The sequence below is a fragment of the Rhinichthys klamathensis genome, unplaced genomic scaffold (assembly GCF_029890125.1).
Source record: "Rhinichthys klamathensis goyatoka isolate OS25496 unplaced genomic scaffold, OSU_Roscu_1.1 h1tg000509l_1, whole genome shotgun sequence".
NCBI lineage: Eukaryota > Metazoa > Chordata > Actinopteri > Cypriniformes > Leuciscidae > Rhinichthys > Rhinichthys klamathensis.
Genome location: NW_026606990.1, coordinates 83,271 through 100,660, shown reverse-complemented (window position 1 = coordinate 100,660; position 17,390 = coordinate 83,271). Strand labels below are relative to the sequence as shown.

Sequence of the window (17,390 nt, the reverse complement as noted above, 5' to 3'; positions counted from 1 at the left end):
CAATACAGTCTGTTTCACGTCATCATCAAGGGCAGGTCTTAATATGCTCCTCAAATACTAGAGCAACAGTGACATCGAGCGGTCTACAGAAAGACAAGTCCTCAAAAACAGTTAGTTAAGCACATCAGTTGTGTAAAACAAATTAAAATAATTACATTCAGTGGCACACTAAACCTATGCTGCATCATTTTATAAATCTCAGTATGTCAACTTATGTAGACAAGTGTGTGTGAGCACAATAAAGCCACTTTTAATGTAATAAAGGCCATTCCAATGGAACCGCAAGTAATTTCAGCACCAGCGCAGCGGACAGCTCCCTCTACTTTGTCACTACTTCGAATAATAGCAAATGTTTAGACATTAAGCACATACTTTTTTTTTTTTTTTTTTTTGCAAAACAACTTCTTAACTTGCTATTACCTCATCAGTTATATGATAACATATTGTGTAGATTGTAGGTGAAAATGTATGTGTTTTTTTTTTTTTTTTTTTGTTCTTTGTTTTTCAAAAAATAAATAAATCACAATTAATTGAAAATTAATCGCCAGCCTTACCTCTCCAGAATCTCTCCTCCTGCGATCTGGTATCACTAGAGTATTCCTATTACTGCCTGGCGCTATTGTGGAGCCGATACTCATTCTGGGTCCAACTAACATGTACCGTTTGTCTCCAGATCTGTACTGGATGCTGTGACACAGAGTCCCGTCGTAATTTGTGTCTTGTAAATACTTGGACGAATAGTCTGTAGATTTAGAGCACTGCATCACAATCAACACGATGATGCTGATGACAAAAAGCACTGAAACCGAGCCCAAAGTGATGATCAGATAAAATGTCACGTCGTTTTCCTCCTCGTCTTTTACTGCGTTTTTAACATCAGAAGCTGCAAAAGCCTCTTTGGGCTCCACAACTTTGACAATCACAGTCGCTGTTGCTGAGAGTGAAACGTTCCCATTGTCTTTGACCAGTATGAGCAGTTTATGCTGGGCCTCGTCTGTTTCTGTGAATGAGCGAAGGGTTCTTATCTGTCCTGTATAGCGGTCCAAACTAAAGAGACTGTGGTCACTAACTTCCTGCAGTGAAAACAATAACCAGCCGTTGTATCCTATATCTGCGTCATAGGCTCTGACTTTAGTCACCAAATGACCAGCGTTCACATTCCGGGGAATCTCTTCCACACCCTCAGCAGAACCGTTAGCGCTGACTGGATATAAGATCACGGGAACGTTGTCGTTCTGATCCAGAATAAACACGTTCACTGTCACGTTACTGCTCAGAGACGGACTTCCAGAGTCTGTAGCGAGCACATGGAACTGGAACGTTTTTATCGTTTCAAAGTCAAAACTCTTTAGCGCGTGAATAACACCAGTCTCAGAATTAATATTCATGACAAATGCCACGTCGTTCTGTGTCCCTCCACCTCTTACGATATGATAAGTTATGGCAGCATTTTCATTAACATCTTTGTCTGAGGCACTGACAGAATATATTGAAGCGCCTGGGGGATTATTTTCAGTTAAGTAAAGCTCAAGAGGATTTGAAGAAAATTCTGGGATGTTATCATTTACATCTGACACCTGTACAAACATAGTTTTATAAGCTGACAGAGAAGGGTTACCTAAATCTGTTGCTGTTATTTTGATATCATATTCGGATACTAACTCTCGATCTAAGCGTTCTTTCGTCACAAGGGAATACATGTTATCCTGAACAGACGGTTTTAACTCAAATGGCACATTACCAGACAGGCGACACACAACTTTTCCATTAATCCCAGAATCTTTATCACTTACACTTATAAGAGAAATAACGGTTCCAATTTTTGCGTCCTCCGAAATTACATTTGAAAGAGATGTTACTTGTATTTCTGGTTTATTGTCATTTACATCTTCAACTTTAATGATAAGCTGACAATCACTGTTCAAAGGAGGAAGACCCTTGTCTGATGCCCTTATTATCAAACTGTAGATTTCATTTTCTTCAAAGTCAATCAAGCCTTTAACACGTATTTCACCAGTGGCCTGGTCTAATTGAAATATCTCACGTATTTTTGGCTTCATATTTCTACCGTATGCATATTCTACTTCACCATTCGGACCATTATCTGCATCAGTTGCATTTATAATTGTCACTACAGTATCAATAATCGCATTTTCACGCAATGTTATTGTTAATGTATCACTACTGCATATGGGGCGGTTATCGTTTACATCCAAAACAAAGACAGTGATATTAAGAATGCCTGATTTTGGTGGACTTCCGCCATCTACTGCAGTCAGTAGTAACCTGTGCATTTGAGTGGTTTCTCTGTCTAATGGTTTCTGTAATACTAAAAAAGGGGTTTTATCTCCGTATACACTATCTTTGATTTCCAAATCAAAATGCCCATTTTTACTCAGCTGGTAAAATCGAACTGAATTAACTCCCACATCCAGATCTCGAGCAGTTTGAAGTTCAAATCGTGTTCCAGTTACAGTGTTTTCCGCAACCTCTAGATAGAAGTCTTTATCATGGAAAGATGGAGCGTGATCATTCACATCTGTTATTTCAACTTCCACATAATGGACCTCGAGAGGCTTTTCGACAACTATTTTCAAATTAATCAAGCAGGCGCTATTTCCATCACACACCTCCTCTCTGTCAATGTGCTTATCCACATACAAGATGCCATTGTTCTGATTCACCCGGAATAGAGCGTCATTCGATCCAGACACAATACGGAACCGTCTTTCCACTAATGTACTGACATCAAGACCCAAATCCTTAGCGCAATTTCCGACGACTGATTCCTCTTTCACCTCTTCTGGAACAGAGTATCTTATCTGCGCTGAACCTTGCTGCCCGAGGCTCACAAGCAAAGAGAAACACAGAGAAATCCACCAGTACTCCCATCCGCGCCTTTGTCCTCCGGCTTCCATGGCGAGTGTTAACTGCACCGTTATTCCAATAATCAATATATGCTGGGTGATTAGATGTCACAATATAATATTATAGAGATCGTGCAAAACAAAGTAAATCCATTGTGAATACGGTTAGCAGCCTATTACCGTTATGCTGTTCATCAGCTCGCGAATGTTTCCTGACGAATGTGACGAACAATACAGTCCGTTTCACGTCATCATCAAGGGCAGGTCTTAATATGCTCCTCAAATACTAGAGCAACAGTGACATCGAGCGGTCTACAGAAAGACAAGTCCTCAAAAACAGTTAGTTAAGCACACCAGTTGTGTAAAACAACTTAAAATAATTACATTCAGTGGCACACTAAACCTATGCTGCATCATTTTATAAATCTCAGAAATAACACCCAAAAGCACCTTATGTAGACAAGTGTGTGTGAGCACAATAAAGCCACTTTTAATGTAATAAAGGCCATTCCAAGGGAACCGCAAGTAATTTCAGCACCAGCGCAGCGGACAGCTCCCTCTACTTTGTCACTACTTCGAATAATAGCAAATGTTTAGACATTAAGCACATAGTTTTTTTTCTTCTTTTTTTTTTGCAAAAAAACTTCTTAACTTGCTATTACCTCATCAGTTATATGATAACATATTGTGTAGATTGTAGGTGAAAATGTATGTGTTTTTTTTTTGTGTTTTTTTGTTCTTTGTCTTTCAAAAAAAAAAAAAAATCACAATCAATTGAAAATTAATCGCCAGCCTTACCTCTCCAGAATCTCTCCTCCTGCGATCTGGTATCACTAGAGTATTCCTATTACTGCCTGGCGCTATTGTGGAGCCGATACTCATTCTGGGTCCAACTAACATGTACCGTTTGTCTCCAGATCTGTACTGGATGCTGTGACACAGAGTCCCGTCGTAATTTGTGTCCTGTAAATACTTGGACGAATAGTCTGTAGATTTAGAGCACTGCATCACAATCAACACGATGATGCTGATGACAAAAAGCACTGAAACCGAGCCCAAAGTGATGATCAGATAAAATGTCACGTCGTTTTCCTCCTCGTCTTTTACTGCGTTTTTAACATCAGAAGCTGCAAAAGCCTCTTTGGGCTCCACAACTTTGACAATCACAGTCGCTGTTGCTGAGAGTGAAACGTTCCCATTGTCTTTGACCAGTATGAGCAGTTTATGCTGGGCCTCGTCTGTTTCTGTGAATGAGCGAAGGGTTCTTATCTGTCCTGTATAGCGGTCCAAACTAAAGAGACTGTGGTCACTAACTTCCGGCAGTGAAAACAATAACCAGCCGTTGTATCCTATATCTGCGTCATAGGCTCTGACTTTAGACACCAAATGACCAGCGTTCACATTCCGGGGAATCTCTTCCACACCCTCAGCAGAACCGTTAGCGCTGACTGGATATAAGATCACTGGAACGTTGTCGTTTTGATCCAGAATAAACACGTTCACTGTCATGTTACTACTAAGTGGAGGAGTTCCTGAATCCCTTGCAACAACTTGGAAATTAAACTTTTTAATTACTTCGAAGTCAAAACGGTTTAAGGCGTAAATTACCCCCGTTTCAGAGTTAATGTTAAAAAATGAGGCCATATCATTTTGTGCAGCATCCCCTCTAATAATATAGTACGTAATCATTGCGTTTTCATTTAAATCTTTATCGGATGCGCTCACAGACAGTATGGAGGCACCAGCTGCGTTATTTTCTACTAAATATAGTTCAAGCGGATTTTGAGAAAATTCAGGACTGTTATCATTAACATCTGATACCTGCACGCTCATAGATTTAAAAGAGGATAAAGGCGGCTGTCCTAAATCAGTGACTGTTATTGTTATGTCATAATGGGACACGAGTTCTCGATCCAGTTTTCCTTTCGTTACAAGGGAATAAATATTCTCTTGAATAGATGGTTTCAGTTCAAAAGGAACACTATCAGAAATACTTGGTACAACCTTCCCATTTATACCAGAGTCCCTGTCACTGATGCTAATCAATGAAATTACAGTGCCAGGTTTAGAATCCTCAGAAACAACACTGGAAAGCGAGGTTAAGTCTATTTCAGGCGCGTTATCATTTATGTCTATTATTTTAATATTAACGACAGATTCAACGATCCATGGAGGCTGGCCTTTATCTGATGCCTGTACGTCTAATTTGTACACCTCTGTTTCCTCAAAGTCCAGTTCACCTTTAATCTGAATTTCTCCTGTTGCACGATCCAGTTTAAATAGATCGTAAACTTTGCGCTTCAAGTTCCTTCCAAATGCGTATTCTACAACACCATTTGAACCCTCATCCAAGTCAGTTGCGTTAAGTTTTATCAATACTGTTCCGATTGCAGCATTTTCTTTCACTGTTACAGAATATGAATCTTGACTGAACACAGGACGGTTATCATTAACATCAAGAACAGTAACAATTATGTTAAGATTTCCTGACCGTGGTGGATTTCCACCATCGATTGCAGTTAGAATTAATCTATGCTCCGCTGCGTTTTCCCGGTCAAGTGCTTTCTTTAAAACTAAAAGCGGTATTTTTTCCTCATCTCTATCCTTTGTCTCAACTTCGAAATGCTCATTCTGACTTAATTTATACGACCGGACATTATTTACTGTCGTATCAGCATCTCGTGCTGCCTGTATTTGGAAACGTGTCCCTGTGGGTGTGTGTTCCGCAATCTCAAAATGCTGCTCCTCTTCTGTAAATGTGGGTGAGTTGTCATTAACATCGATTATCTGTACTCCAACGTAATGTATTTCCAAGGGATCTTCGACTACCATTTTTAAATTAATCAAGCAGGCGCCATTTCCATCACACAGCTCCTCTCTGTCAATGTTCTTATGGACATATAAGACGCCATTATTTTGATTTACCTGAAAAAGAGCATCCTTTGATCCAGACACGATACGCAATCTCCTGTTAGCTAAATTGCGGACATCAAGGCCAAGGTCCTTAGCAATATGTCCAACAACGGATCCTTCTTTCAATTCCTCTGGGATAGAATATCTTATCTGCGCTGAAACCTGCTGTCCAAAACACAGAAGCAAGGAGAAAAACAAAGCAATCCACCAATACTCCCATCTGCGCCTTTGTTCTCTACTGGCTTCCATGGCGAACGATTACAGAGACACGGACAGAAATATATCCTTGGCGATTTCGAACAACAGTAGGGCGATATCATATAATTTGTAATGAAAAATATTTAAACGAAAACCTTAATAAACACGGAGGACAGATCGCATACCTAAACGCCTTTCCAAGATCGCACCATCCCCATGGATGAGGACTATACAACGTGCGTGTCATCATTATGGGCCGGACTTAAAACAGGAAAACCAAAATTAGAGCAACACTGACACCGAGTGGAGCATTAGACCTTTCAAGTCAGCTCGTTATTATTTTCAATTTGCAGAACTATATATATATATATATATATATATATGGGAATCAATTATTGTAATGAGAATAAATGTCTTAGCATGCTTCACGTTGCTTCAAATAAAGCGACAAACAGCTCATCTCCAAAATAAAATAAAATAAATAATAAATAATACTCAACACATTGAGTTTGATGGAGTGTGACGAAAACCCCTTAAAGAGGATTTTTGTGAAAACGTCTGCAAACCGCAATAAATTATTCACAATAATATGAATACAATAATACAATAATAAAAATATAAACCCCAATTAAAATCTTCAAAAATACTTTACAAAACTCCTTAACTTCAGAATCTCTCCTCCTCCTCCTCCTCGACACCAAGTGTTTAAAAATATCACCCACAGTTATAATACTTATTTTATGTTTAAATATTTCAGTTATTTAAAGTTTACATCTGTTCAGTAGTTTGACGACTTATAGTGATGCTTTTTAAAATGTTCTCATAACATGTAAAAGTCGTTTAAGCATTTTATGTCACAGAAATTACATATTTGAGATGAAGCCTATTCTAAAGGAATTCCATCTACTTTCAGCACCAAAGCAGCGAACAGCTCCCTGCAAGCTGCGGTTATTACAACACGATCAGAAAATCAAAGCTGTCAAACAAGGTACGTTAACTAACGAGATTTTGTGCTGTGACATCATAACTGTATAAAAGCATACAATTTTCAATTATAACGTATACAAATATCAAACCAACACAGTGATTGTAATTATAATGAACTGATTATTCTTACCTCTCCAGAATCTCTCCTCCTGCGATCTGGTATCACTAGAGTATTCCTATTACTGCCTGGCGCTATTGTAGAGCCGATACTCATTCTGGGTCCAACTAACATGTACCGTTTGTCTCCAGATCTGTACTGGATGCTGTGACACAGAGTCCCGTCGTAATTTGTCTCCTGTAAATACTTGGACGAATAGTCTGTAGATTTAGAGCACTGCATCACAATCAACACGATGATGCTGATGACAAAAAGCACTGAAACCGAGCCCAAAGTGATGATCAGATAAAATGTCACGTCGTTTTCCTCCTCGTCTCTTACTGCGTTTTTAACATCAGAAGCTGCAAAAGCCTCTTTGGGCTCCACAACTTTGACAATCACAGTCGCTGTTGCTGAGAGTGAAACGTTCCCATTGTCTTTGACCAGTATGAGCAGTTTATGCTGGGCCTCGTCTGTTTCTGTGAATGAGCGAAGGGTTCTTATCTGTCCTGTATAGCGGTCCAAACTAAAGAGACTGTGGTCACTAACTTCCTGCAGTGAAAACAATAACCAGCCGTTGTATCCTATATCTGCGTCATAGGCTCTGACTTTAGTCACCAAATGACCAGCGTTCACATTCCGGGGAATCTCTTCCACACCCTCAGCAGAACCGTTAGCGCTGACTGGATATAAGATCACGGGAACGTTGTCGTTCTGATCCAGAATAAACACGTTCACTGTCACGTTGCTGCTCAGAGACGGACTTCCAGAGTCTGTGGCGAGCACATGGAACTGGAACGTTTTAAGAGTTTCAAAATCAAAACTTTTTAGTGCATAAATAATACCCGTTTCTGAATTAATATTTAGAAAAGGTGTCAAATCGCCTTGATTTAGGTTATATGTTATTGCAGCATTTTCGTTTAAGTCTTTATCAAAAGCAGTGACAGAGAATATAGAAGCACCAGGGGCATTGTTTTCAGATAAATAAAGCTCAATTTTGTTTTGGGTAAACTGTGGGGAGTTATCATTTACATCAGAGACCTGTATATTTAATCTTTTAAAAGAAGACAAAGGTGGCTGTCCTAAGTCAGTGGCTGTTACAGTGATCTCATAGCTTGAAGTAACTTCTCTATCTAAACGCCCCTTTGTTACTAATGAATAAATATTCTCTTTAAATGACGATTTCAGCTCAAATGGCATATTTTCGGGTAATGTACAAATGACTCTGCCATTGACACCGGAGTCCTTGTCTGAAACACTGATTAAGGCTATGGCCGTTCCAGGATTTGCATTTTCAGATATAACACTAGAAAGTGAGGTTATCTCAATTTCAGGAGAGTTATCATTAACATCTGTGACTTTAATGTTGAGTTCTGCTTCAGTTATAAGTGGAGGCTGGCCTTTATCTGATGCCTGCACATCTAATTTAAAGACATCAGTTTCCTCAAAGTCTATGTTCCCTTTAACTTGTAATTTGCCCGTGTTCTTGTCAAGCTTAAACAGGTCGTGGATTTTCCCATCCAAATTTTCGCCTAACGAGTACTCGATGTCCCCATTTATTCCATCATCTAAATCAGTTGCGTTTATTTTAATTACGACAGTGCCAAGAGGTGCATTTTCCAGGATTGTTGCAGAATATGAGTCGCGGCTAAAGACTGGTCGATTGTCATTTATATCTAGAACAATAACAGAGATGTTCAGAGTCCCTGATTTCGGTGGATTTCCACCATCTGTGGCTGTTAATGTGAATCTATGCTTGCTTTGCCTTTCTCTGTCCAGCGCTTTCTTTAAAACTAAAAATGGTATTTTTGTTGCATGCCTTTCTCGAATGTCAATATCAAACAGCTCATTCTGACTTAATTTATAATATCGAACCGTATTCATTCCCAGATCAGGATCTCTGGCAGTTTGGACTTGAAAACGCGTTCCCAAAAGCGTATGCTCTGCTATTTCAAATTGCTGCTCAGATCTCGGGAAAATGGGTGGATTATCGTTTACATCAGTTATTTCAACTTCTATGTAATGCACCTCTAAGGGGTCTTCAACAACGCATTTCAAACTTATCGAACAAACAGTGTTTCCATCACACAGCTTCTCTCTGTCGATTCTCTTATTGACATACAGTTCCCCATTGTTCTGATTTACCTGGAAAAGCGCATCATCAGGTCCAGAAACAATACGAAACCGCCGGTGCGCCAAATTACTGACATCAAGGTTTAAATCCTTAGCAATATTCCCCACAACAGATCCTTCTTTCATTTCCTCCGGGACATTGTATTTTATCTGTGCACAAACCAGATTCCCGAAGCACGACAGCAAAGAAAGAGTAATCCACCAGCTCGGCCGTCTGCTCCATTGTCCTCCGACGTCCATCGCAAAGAAAGATATATTTTAATAATTTCGGATTACAAATGCTCTTCTCACGACAACACTATTTTTTCCAATTCTAATCTCTGATATCATGTGCATTATCAAAAACGACATACGATGAAAATATTAGTTACCACTGCTTTGAACGCAGTTATGCTGACCCTTCTCTCTGCACAAAACACGGTTGTGTTTCTCAGCTGACGCCTGATGGGGAAGGGCTTGCTTCAAGACAGTAACCTAGAGTAACACTGACACCATGTGGAGTGGATTTGTTTTTGCAAAAAAAAAAAAAAAAATCTACAATCACGCAATTGAAAAGGACATAGGTCTTTAAAAATACCTCTTTATTTTATCAGTGGTCACCGCATGGCCGTCAAAACAGAAATGATTGTTATAATCCCTCCTCACAAAAATACAGATACAATGAAAAATAAAATTAGTGTAGAAAGAATATTCGGTACCACATTATTTGAAGGGGTGTGCATAAGACTGACATGACACTTTCATAATCATGACATAACACGTCATGAATAGGAAGGAGGTTTTATGCATGTTTATGACAACTGTCATTAAGTGTCATTCGCTCAATTATGTAATTTTTAATGCAAATATGACATTGTTTGAGATGTCTTTGTTATGACAACTTGACATAAACCAATACATCATAACCTGTCAGTGTCTTGGTAATAACAACTTGACATTATCAAGACAACATAAATTGTCATACATATGTCATAAACATGACATAGCAGCTTAATTATCAAATTTAAGAAACCACTTAGCTTTATGGGTTAACATTATATTAAACTGTCATGTGGTTGGTTTTGACATTGGCTGTCATGAGGCCATTATAACTGTGTCATGAATATTTTTCTTGACCTCAACTACAGTCGTACAAATTGAATTTGTCATTAAAATGTTTAATGGCCTCATGACAGCCAATGTCAAAACCAACCACCTGACAGTTTAATGTAATGTTAACCCATAAAGCTAAGTGGTTTCTTAAGTTTGATAATTAATCTGCTATGTCATGTTTATGACATATTAATGACAGGTTGTGTTGTCTTAGTAATGTCAAGTTGTCATGACAAAGACACTGACAGGTTATGATGTATTAGTTTATGTCAAGGCGTCATAACAAAGACATCTCAAACAATGTCATATTTACATTAAAAATGTCACTGAGCAAATGACACTTAATGACAGTTGTCAAAACATGCATAAAACCTCCTTCAAATTCATGACATGTCATGTCATTATTATGAAGGTGTCATGTCAGTCTTATGCACACCCCTTCAAGTAAAGCGTTACCGAATATTCACTCAGAAATTTATAAAAAATATTCCTTGTAATTGATTGTTAAATTGAGTAGAAAGACTGAAATAGTATTCTTAAAAACACGTATTCCAATCATCTGTTTTATTTACTATTTCGAAAAATCCTTATATACAGTGCACTTAAACTTTTTATATTCTTAGACCATATGTGACACCCTGGCTAAAACGGATGTTAATAATATTTGATAATTTATTAAAAGAGAAAATATTTCTGTGGTCATATGTGTCTCTCAAATCCACCTTTACGTAAACAAAAAAACATATCCCAATTGTTCTTTAATGAACATGTTCAGCCATTCCAAAACAAAACATGAAAAGACAACAAAAGTTTCATAGATAAAACTAAATAAAACTGTTCAAAAGGAATAAATCCGCCAGCCTTACCTCTCCAGAATCTCTCCTCCTGCGATCTGGTATCACTAGAGTATTCCTATTACTGCCTGGCGCTATTGTAGAGCCGATACTCATTCTGGGTCCAACTAACATGTACCGTTTGTCTCCAGATCTGTACTGGATGCTGTGGCACAGAGTTCCGTCGTAATTTGTCTCCTGTAAAAACTTGGACGAATAGTCTGTAGATTTAGAGCACTGCATCACAATCAACACGATGATGCTGATGACAAAAAGCACTGAAACCGAGCCCAAAGTGATGATCAGATAAAATGTCACGTCGTTTTCCTCCTCGTCTTTTACTGCGTTTTTAACATCAGAAGCTGCAAAAGCCTCTTTGGGCTCCACAACTTTGACCATCACAGTCGCTGTTGCTGAGAGTGAAACGTTCCCATTATCTTTGACCAGTATGAGCAGTTTATGCTGGGCCTCGTCTGTTTCTGTGAATGAGCGAAGGGTTCTTATCTGTCCTGTATAGCGGTCCAAACTAAAGAGACTGTGGTCACTAACTTCCTGCAGTGAAAACAATAACCAGCCGTTGTATCCTATATCTGCGTCATAGGCTCTGACTTTAGTCACCAAATGACCAGCGTTCACATTCCGGGGAATCTCTTCCACACCCTCAGCAGAACCGTTAGCGCTGACTGGATATAAGATCACTGGAACGTTGTCGTTCTGATCCAGAATAAACACGTTTACTGTCACGTTACTGCTCAGAGACGGACTTCCAGAGTCTTTAGCGAGCACATGGAACTGGAACTTTTTGGTAGTTTCAAAATCAAAACTTTTAAGTGCATAAATTGCGCCTGTCTCTGAATTCGTGTTTAAAAACGATGTCATGTCACTTTGTGTCCCATTCCCTTTAATAATCTGATATGAAATCACAGAGTTTTCATTTAGGTCTTTGTCAAAAGCACTCAGTGTGAGAATGGGCGCGCCTGCAGCATTGTTTTCAATCATATATAATTCGATAGGATTTATGCTAAATTCAGGTGGGTTATCATTAACATCGGACACCTGCACGCTCAGAGTTTTAAAGGAGGACAGTGGAGGCTGACCCAAGTCGGTCGCTGTTATTGTAATTTCATAATGTGATACAGTTTCACGATCCAGGACCCCTTTAGTCACTAAGGAGTACATGTTGTCCTGAACTGATGGTTTTACTTCAAATGGAACATTTTCTGAGAGAGTACACACAACTTTTCCGTTAACACCAGTGTCTCTGTCAGTAACACTAATGAGTGAGATTACAGTACCAGACTTGGAATCTTCAGGCACGATCTTCGATAATGACGTCACTTCTATGGTCGGCTTATTATCATTTATGTCAAGTATTTTTAAAATGACTCTACAGTCAGTGGTCAAAGGCGGTTGCCCATTGTCAGATGCCTGTATATCCAACTTATAAACATTATTCTTTTCAAAGTCTACCTCTCCTATAACACGAATTTCACCTGTTAATCTATCCAAGCTAAAAATATTCTGGTTGTTAGCCCCTCCAAAGGTATAAGTCACTTCACCATTTGGACCGTGATCAGAATCACTTGCAAGAATTTTCATTACCAAAGTTCCATTTTGCACGTTTTCATGCAGTGTTGAGGAATAAACATCTTGACTAAATACAGGGCGGTTGTCATTCACATCAAGAACAAGTACTGTTATGTTTAGTGATCCTGACCTTGGCGGATTGCCACCATCTATTGCTGTTAAAATTATATTGTGTTCAGCTTTGTGCTCACGGTCAAGGGGCTTTTGTAAAACCAGAAAAGGCAGTTTATCTTCTGCCCTGTCTCTTATTTCTAAATCAAAATGCTCGTTTTGACTTAATTTATACAAACGCACAGAATTCACTCCACTGTCAGGGTCATTCGCAGCTTGCAGCTGAAAACGCGTTCCTTGAAACGTGTGTTCTGAAATTTCTAATATCTTTTCTTTTTCTGTGAATGTAGGGGCGTGATCATTTACATCATTTATCTCAACGGCAATATAATGGATCTCGAGTGGATTTTCCACCACTATTTTAAGGTTAATCAAGCATGCTCCAATACTATCACACAGCTCCTCTCTGTCAATTTTCCTTTGAACATTTAAGACACCATTGTTCTGATTTACCACGAAAAGCGCTTCATCTGATCCAGACACGATACGGAACCGTCTGTCCATCAAAGTGCTTGCATCAAGTCCCAAATCCTTGGCGATATTTCCTACAACATATCCCTCTTTGACCTCCTCTGGAATAGAGTATCTTATTTGAGCTGAAAGCTGCTGCCCAAAGCACAGAAGAAAACAGATAATCATCCATTTGTGCTCCCCTTTGCACCTTTGTCTTCCAGCATCCATTTCGAACGATAGCGAAATCCAGAAGTAAATGCCACTACCTGGTTCTATTATAAATAGCCTATAGATTCATATTAACCGAACAAGCAAAAGTGAAGGACGAAAAGGCATTACGCAGTTCTGTCTTTGTCTGTCTTCAAACAAATATCATCCTCCTTTTGCGTTGAACAACCAGCAAATGCAAACTAGAATTTGGGGGGCAGGGCGAATAGACGCTTTCCCTGTACAACAATGACACCATGAGGTTTGTGAAGAATGACACAGATAAGCAAAAACTATATACGAAGCCGGAAATAACGAATAAAGACGTGTTGTTCTCATTATCAAGAACTAAAGCGATCTTGCACGCGACTTTACTTGTGTATTAAGTCTGTGGAAATGTTGTATTATAAAAACAAACAACAGCAACCCCAACCATCATAATTAACTAATAATCAACAGGAAATTTACCTAATTTAAATTAGATCAGTTTAGTTCAATTTATTAAATCAAACAGATTGCATGCCATGCCATCATTTCCTTCTAGAAACTTTACCATGGAAAATCTTTTTTTGCTATTTCTAAAAACACGTTTATCAGATAATTTTTTTCATCGATCTATTGAAATTATTCGTGGAACATTTTTAAGAACATATCGTTAGCTTGAATATCAAGGAACTAAACCCGTCATGTGTATTTATATGTCATGCTGAAAGAGCAATAAGTGCCCACCTGCGTTTTCTTGAAAATGTAAAAGGTTTTTTTTTTTATTATTAGCCCTATATTTTATAAACAAATAAAACAGCCATGCAAAAACAAAGCATACAATTATAACGAGCAAGGGGAGACCGTCATATGCAAGTGACAAATGTTTAAAAACATTTGAATTCACCCCTTAGAAAAATTCCCAATGAATTGCATCTCATTTCAGCACCAAAGCAGAGAACAGCTCCTATCGAGCTGTTACAATACGATCAGACAAAGTTGTCAAAGTACTGAACAAGTTTTGTGTAATGACATAACAAATCTGTAAAAGCATAGCATTTTGCAGAAATTACAATTATAACGAATAATAAAAAAAAATATCAAAGCAAAACGGTGACCGGTAATTATAATTAACTGGTTATTCTTACCTCTCCAGAATCTCTCCTCCTGCGATCTGGTATCACTAGAGTATTCCTATTACTGCCTGGCGCTATTGTAGAGCCGATACTCATTCTGGGTCCAACTAACATGTACCGTTTGTCTCCAGATCTGTACTGGATGCTGTGACACAGAGTCCCGTCGTAATTTGTCTCCTGTAAATACTTGGACGAATAGTCTGTAGATTTAGAGCACTGCATTACAATCAACACGATGATGCTGATGACAAAAAGCACTGAAACCGAGCCCAAAGTGATGATCAGATAAAATGTCACGTCGTTTTCCTCTTCGTCTTTTACTGTGTTTTTAACATCAGAAGCTGCAAAAGCCTCTTTGGGCTCCACAACTTTGACAATCACAGTCGCTGTTGCTGAGAGTGAAACGTTCCCATTGTCTTTGACCAGTATGAGCAGTTTATGCTGGGTCTCGTCTGTTTCTGTGAATGAGCGAAGGGTTCTTATCTGTCCTGTATAGCGGTCCAAACTAAAGAGACTGTGGTCACTAACTTCCTGCAGTGAAAACAATAACCAGCCGTTGTATCCTATATCTGCGTCATAGGCTCTGACTTTAGTCACCAAATGACCAGCGTTCACATTCCGGTGAATCTCTTCCACACCCTCAGCAGAACCGTTAGCGCTGACTGGATATAAGATCACAGGAACGTTGTCGTTCTGATCCAGAATAAACACGTTCACTGTCACGTTACTGCTCAGAGACGGACTTCCAGAGTCTGTAGCGAGCACATGGAACTGGAACATTTTTACTGTTTCAAAGTCGAAACTTTTAAGCGCGTGTATATGTCCATTGTCTGAGTTTACATTAAGGAAGGACGACATGTGACTTTTTGTTCCATCTTCTCTAATTATTTGATAGGTAATTGCTGCATTTTCATTCATGTCTTTGTCGAAGGCGCTAACAGAGTATATGAATGCTCCTGGAGGGTTATTTTCCATTAAATACAGTTCTAAAGGATTGTGAGGAAATTCTGGAACGTTATCGTTCACATCTGATATCTGCACTTTCAGTGTTTTGATAGAGGACAGAGGAGGCTGACCAAGATCTGTGGCTGTTATTGTGACATCATATCGAGAAACGAGCTCTCTATCCAACTTTGCATTCGTCACAAGAGAGTACATATTTTCTTTGAATGACGGCTTCAGTTCAAAAGGAACGTTGTCAGATATTCTACAAACAACTTTGCCATTGACGCCAGAATCTTTATCAGTAATACTAACAAGAGAAATGACCGTTCCTGGTTTGGAATCTTCGGGAACTAAGTCAGACAGTGAGGTAACTTCTATCTCTGGTCCATTGTCATTTTCGTCAATCATTTTAATGATAATTCTACAGTTGCTTGTTTTCGGTGGTTGGCCTTTATCTGACGCCATAACACCGAACCTATAAACATTATTTTTCTCAAAATCCAAATTGCCCTTCACCGTAATCCCACCAGAGTTGTCCAAATCAAAGGTGTCGTAAACCTGTTTTTCGATATTCTTAGCAAATGAATAAACAATTTCGCCATTCTGACCTTCATCTAAATCAGTGGCATTTAATTTAATGACAACAGTACCAACAGACGCGTTTTCTTGCAATGTTACAGAATAAAGTTCTTGACTGAATTTTGGCCTGTTGTCATTGTCATCCAGCACCGTGACATTAATAACGATGCTCCCTGATCGTGGCGGATTCCCACCGTCAACAGCAGTCAGTATAAGACTGTGAGTTACCTGACGCTCCCTGTCAAGTAATTTACGCAATTTCAAGACAGGGACTTTTTTCTCTCCCCCATTTTCACGAAACTCAAGTTCAAAAAAGTCGGTTTGGCTCAGTTTATAAAAACGAACAGAATTCACGCCTGCATCAGGGTCCTGTGCTTCCTGCAATTGAAAGTCCTCACCCGGTAGGGTTGATTCTGCTATTTCTAAAAGCACGTCTTTATAAGCAAAATTGGGTGCATGATCATTTACATCGGTAATTTCTACTTCTACATAATGAATTTCAAGTGGATTTTCAACAACTGTTTTTAGACTTATCAAACAAGCATCTGTTCCATCACACAGCGCCTCTCTGTCGATTTGCTTTTCCACATACAAGATGCCATTGTTCTGATTTACCTGAAAAAGGGCGTCATTTGATCCAGAAACAATTCGAAACCGTCTGTCCATCAAAGCACTGACATCAAGGCCCAAATCCTTAGCAATATTACCCACAATCGATCCCTCTTTGACCTCCTCTGGAACAGAGTATTTTATCTGAGCTGAAACCTGCTGTCCGAGGCATATTAGCAAATAGAAACACAGAGAAATCCACCAGTACTCCCATCGGCGCCTTTGTTCTCCAGCATCCATGCTGAAAACCGTCGCCTGAGGAACACGTCCCGTGTAAATTTATTCTCCTTACAATTACCGTATAAATCTATTTAAATGCTTCGAGGAAGAATTTGAGAACATCTTTTGCTCGAGTATCGACGAATATGTCCAGACTAAAAGAGTAGTCAGTGCGCTCTAGCCTGGGTTAAAACCCAGTGTGACGCAAACCAAATCCCTGACACAAACAACGTTTCCTTGTGTAATACTGACACCATGAGGTCCACTGCAACATGCCAATATTTTAAACACATCTCATGCACTTATACTATAGCATTAAGGCAGAGAGCAAATGTTTGAATAATTTTGCAGATATGATTTTATTAAATTAATATTAATATATAGTACATATGCCTGACCTCTAAAAAATATACAATATAAATATGCATACTCTCTCATTATA

General features: G+C 38.9%; 4 protein-coding genes and 1 pseudogene across 4 annotated transcripts; all 5 read right to left on the bottom strand.

The window, feature by feature from the left end:
* Positions 1-50: 50 nt before the first annotated feature.
* LOC130072869 (protocadherin gamma-A5-like) lies at positions 51-3,023 on the bottom strand. Its single transcript, XM_056238172.1, has 2 exons — positions 525-3,023; positions 51-83 (listed from the first exon to the last, which is right to left on the bottom strand). The coding sequence occupies exons 1-2, from the start codon at positions 2,916-2,918 to the stop codon at positions 51-53; spliced, it is 2,427 nt and encodes an 808-aa protein (XP_056094147.1). The 5' UTR covers positions 2,919-3,023.
* A 591-nt stretch (positions 3,024-3,614) lies between these two features.
* On the bottom strand, positions 3,615-6,051 carry LOC130072868 (protocadherin alpha-8-like). The gene has a single exon (XM_056238171.1). It carries the CDS (start codon positions 6,027-6,029, stop codon positions 3,615-3,617), a length of 2,415 nt encoding a protein of 804 aa, XP_056094146.1. The 5' UTR covers positions 6,030-6,051.
* Positions 6,052-7,071: 1,020 nt separating this feature from the next.
* On the bottom strand, positions 7,072-9,482 carry LOC130072867 (protocadherin alpha-2-like). The gene has a single exon (XM_056238170.1). It carries the CDS (start codon positions 9,433-9,435, stop codon positions 7,072-7,074), a length of 2,364 nt encoding a protein of 787 aa, XP_056094145.1. The 5' UTR covers positions 9,436-9,482.
* A 1,629-nt stretch (positions 9,483-11,111) lies between these two features.
* On the bottom strand, positions 11,112-13,530 carry LOC130072866 (protocadherin alpha-8-like). The gene has a single exon (XM_056238169.1). It carries the CDS (start codon positions 13,497-13,499, stop codon positions 11,112-11,114), a length of 2,388 nt encoding a protein of 795 aa, XP_056094144.1. The 5' UTR covers positions 13,500-13,530.
* Positions 13,531-13,632: 102 nt separating this feature from the next.
* Positions 13,633-17,128, bottom strand: LOC130072865 (protocadherin alpha-8-like; annotated as a pseudogene).
* Positions 17,129-17,390: the final 262 nt, after the last annotated feature.

Bases quoted from the DNA above. Each gene is read 5' to 3' on its own strand.
- LOC130072869 (XM_056238172.1), bottom strand. From the start codon at position 2,918: ATGGAAGCCGGAGGACAAAGGCGCGGATGGGAGTACTGGTGGATTTCT. The intron at 84-524 runs GTGATTTATTTA...GTCTTTCTGTAG, and splicing joins CGATTAATTTTCAATTAATT to ACCGCTCGATGTCACTGTTG.
- LOC130072868 (XM_056238171.1), bottom strand. From the start codon at position 6,029: ATGGAAGCCAGTAGAGAACAAAGGCGCAGATGGGAGTATTGGTGGATT.
- LOC130072867 (XM_056238170.1), bottom strand. From the start codon at position 9,435: ATGGACGTCGGAGGACAATGGAGCAGACGGCCGAGCTGGTGGATTACT.
- LOC130072866 (XM_056238169.1), bottom strand. From the start codon at position 13,499: ATGGATGCTGGAAGACAAAGGTGCAAAGGGGAGCACAAATGGATGATT.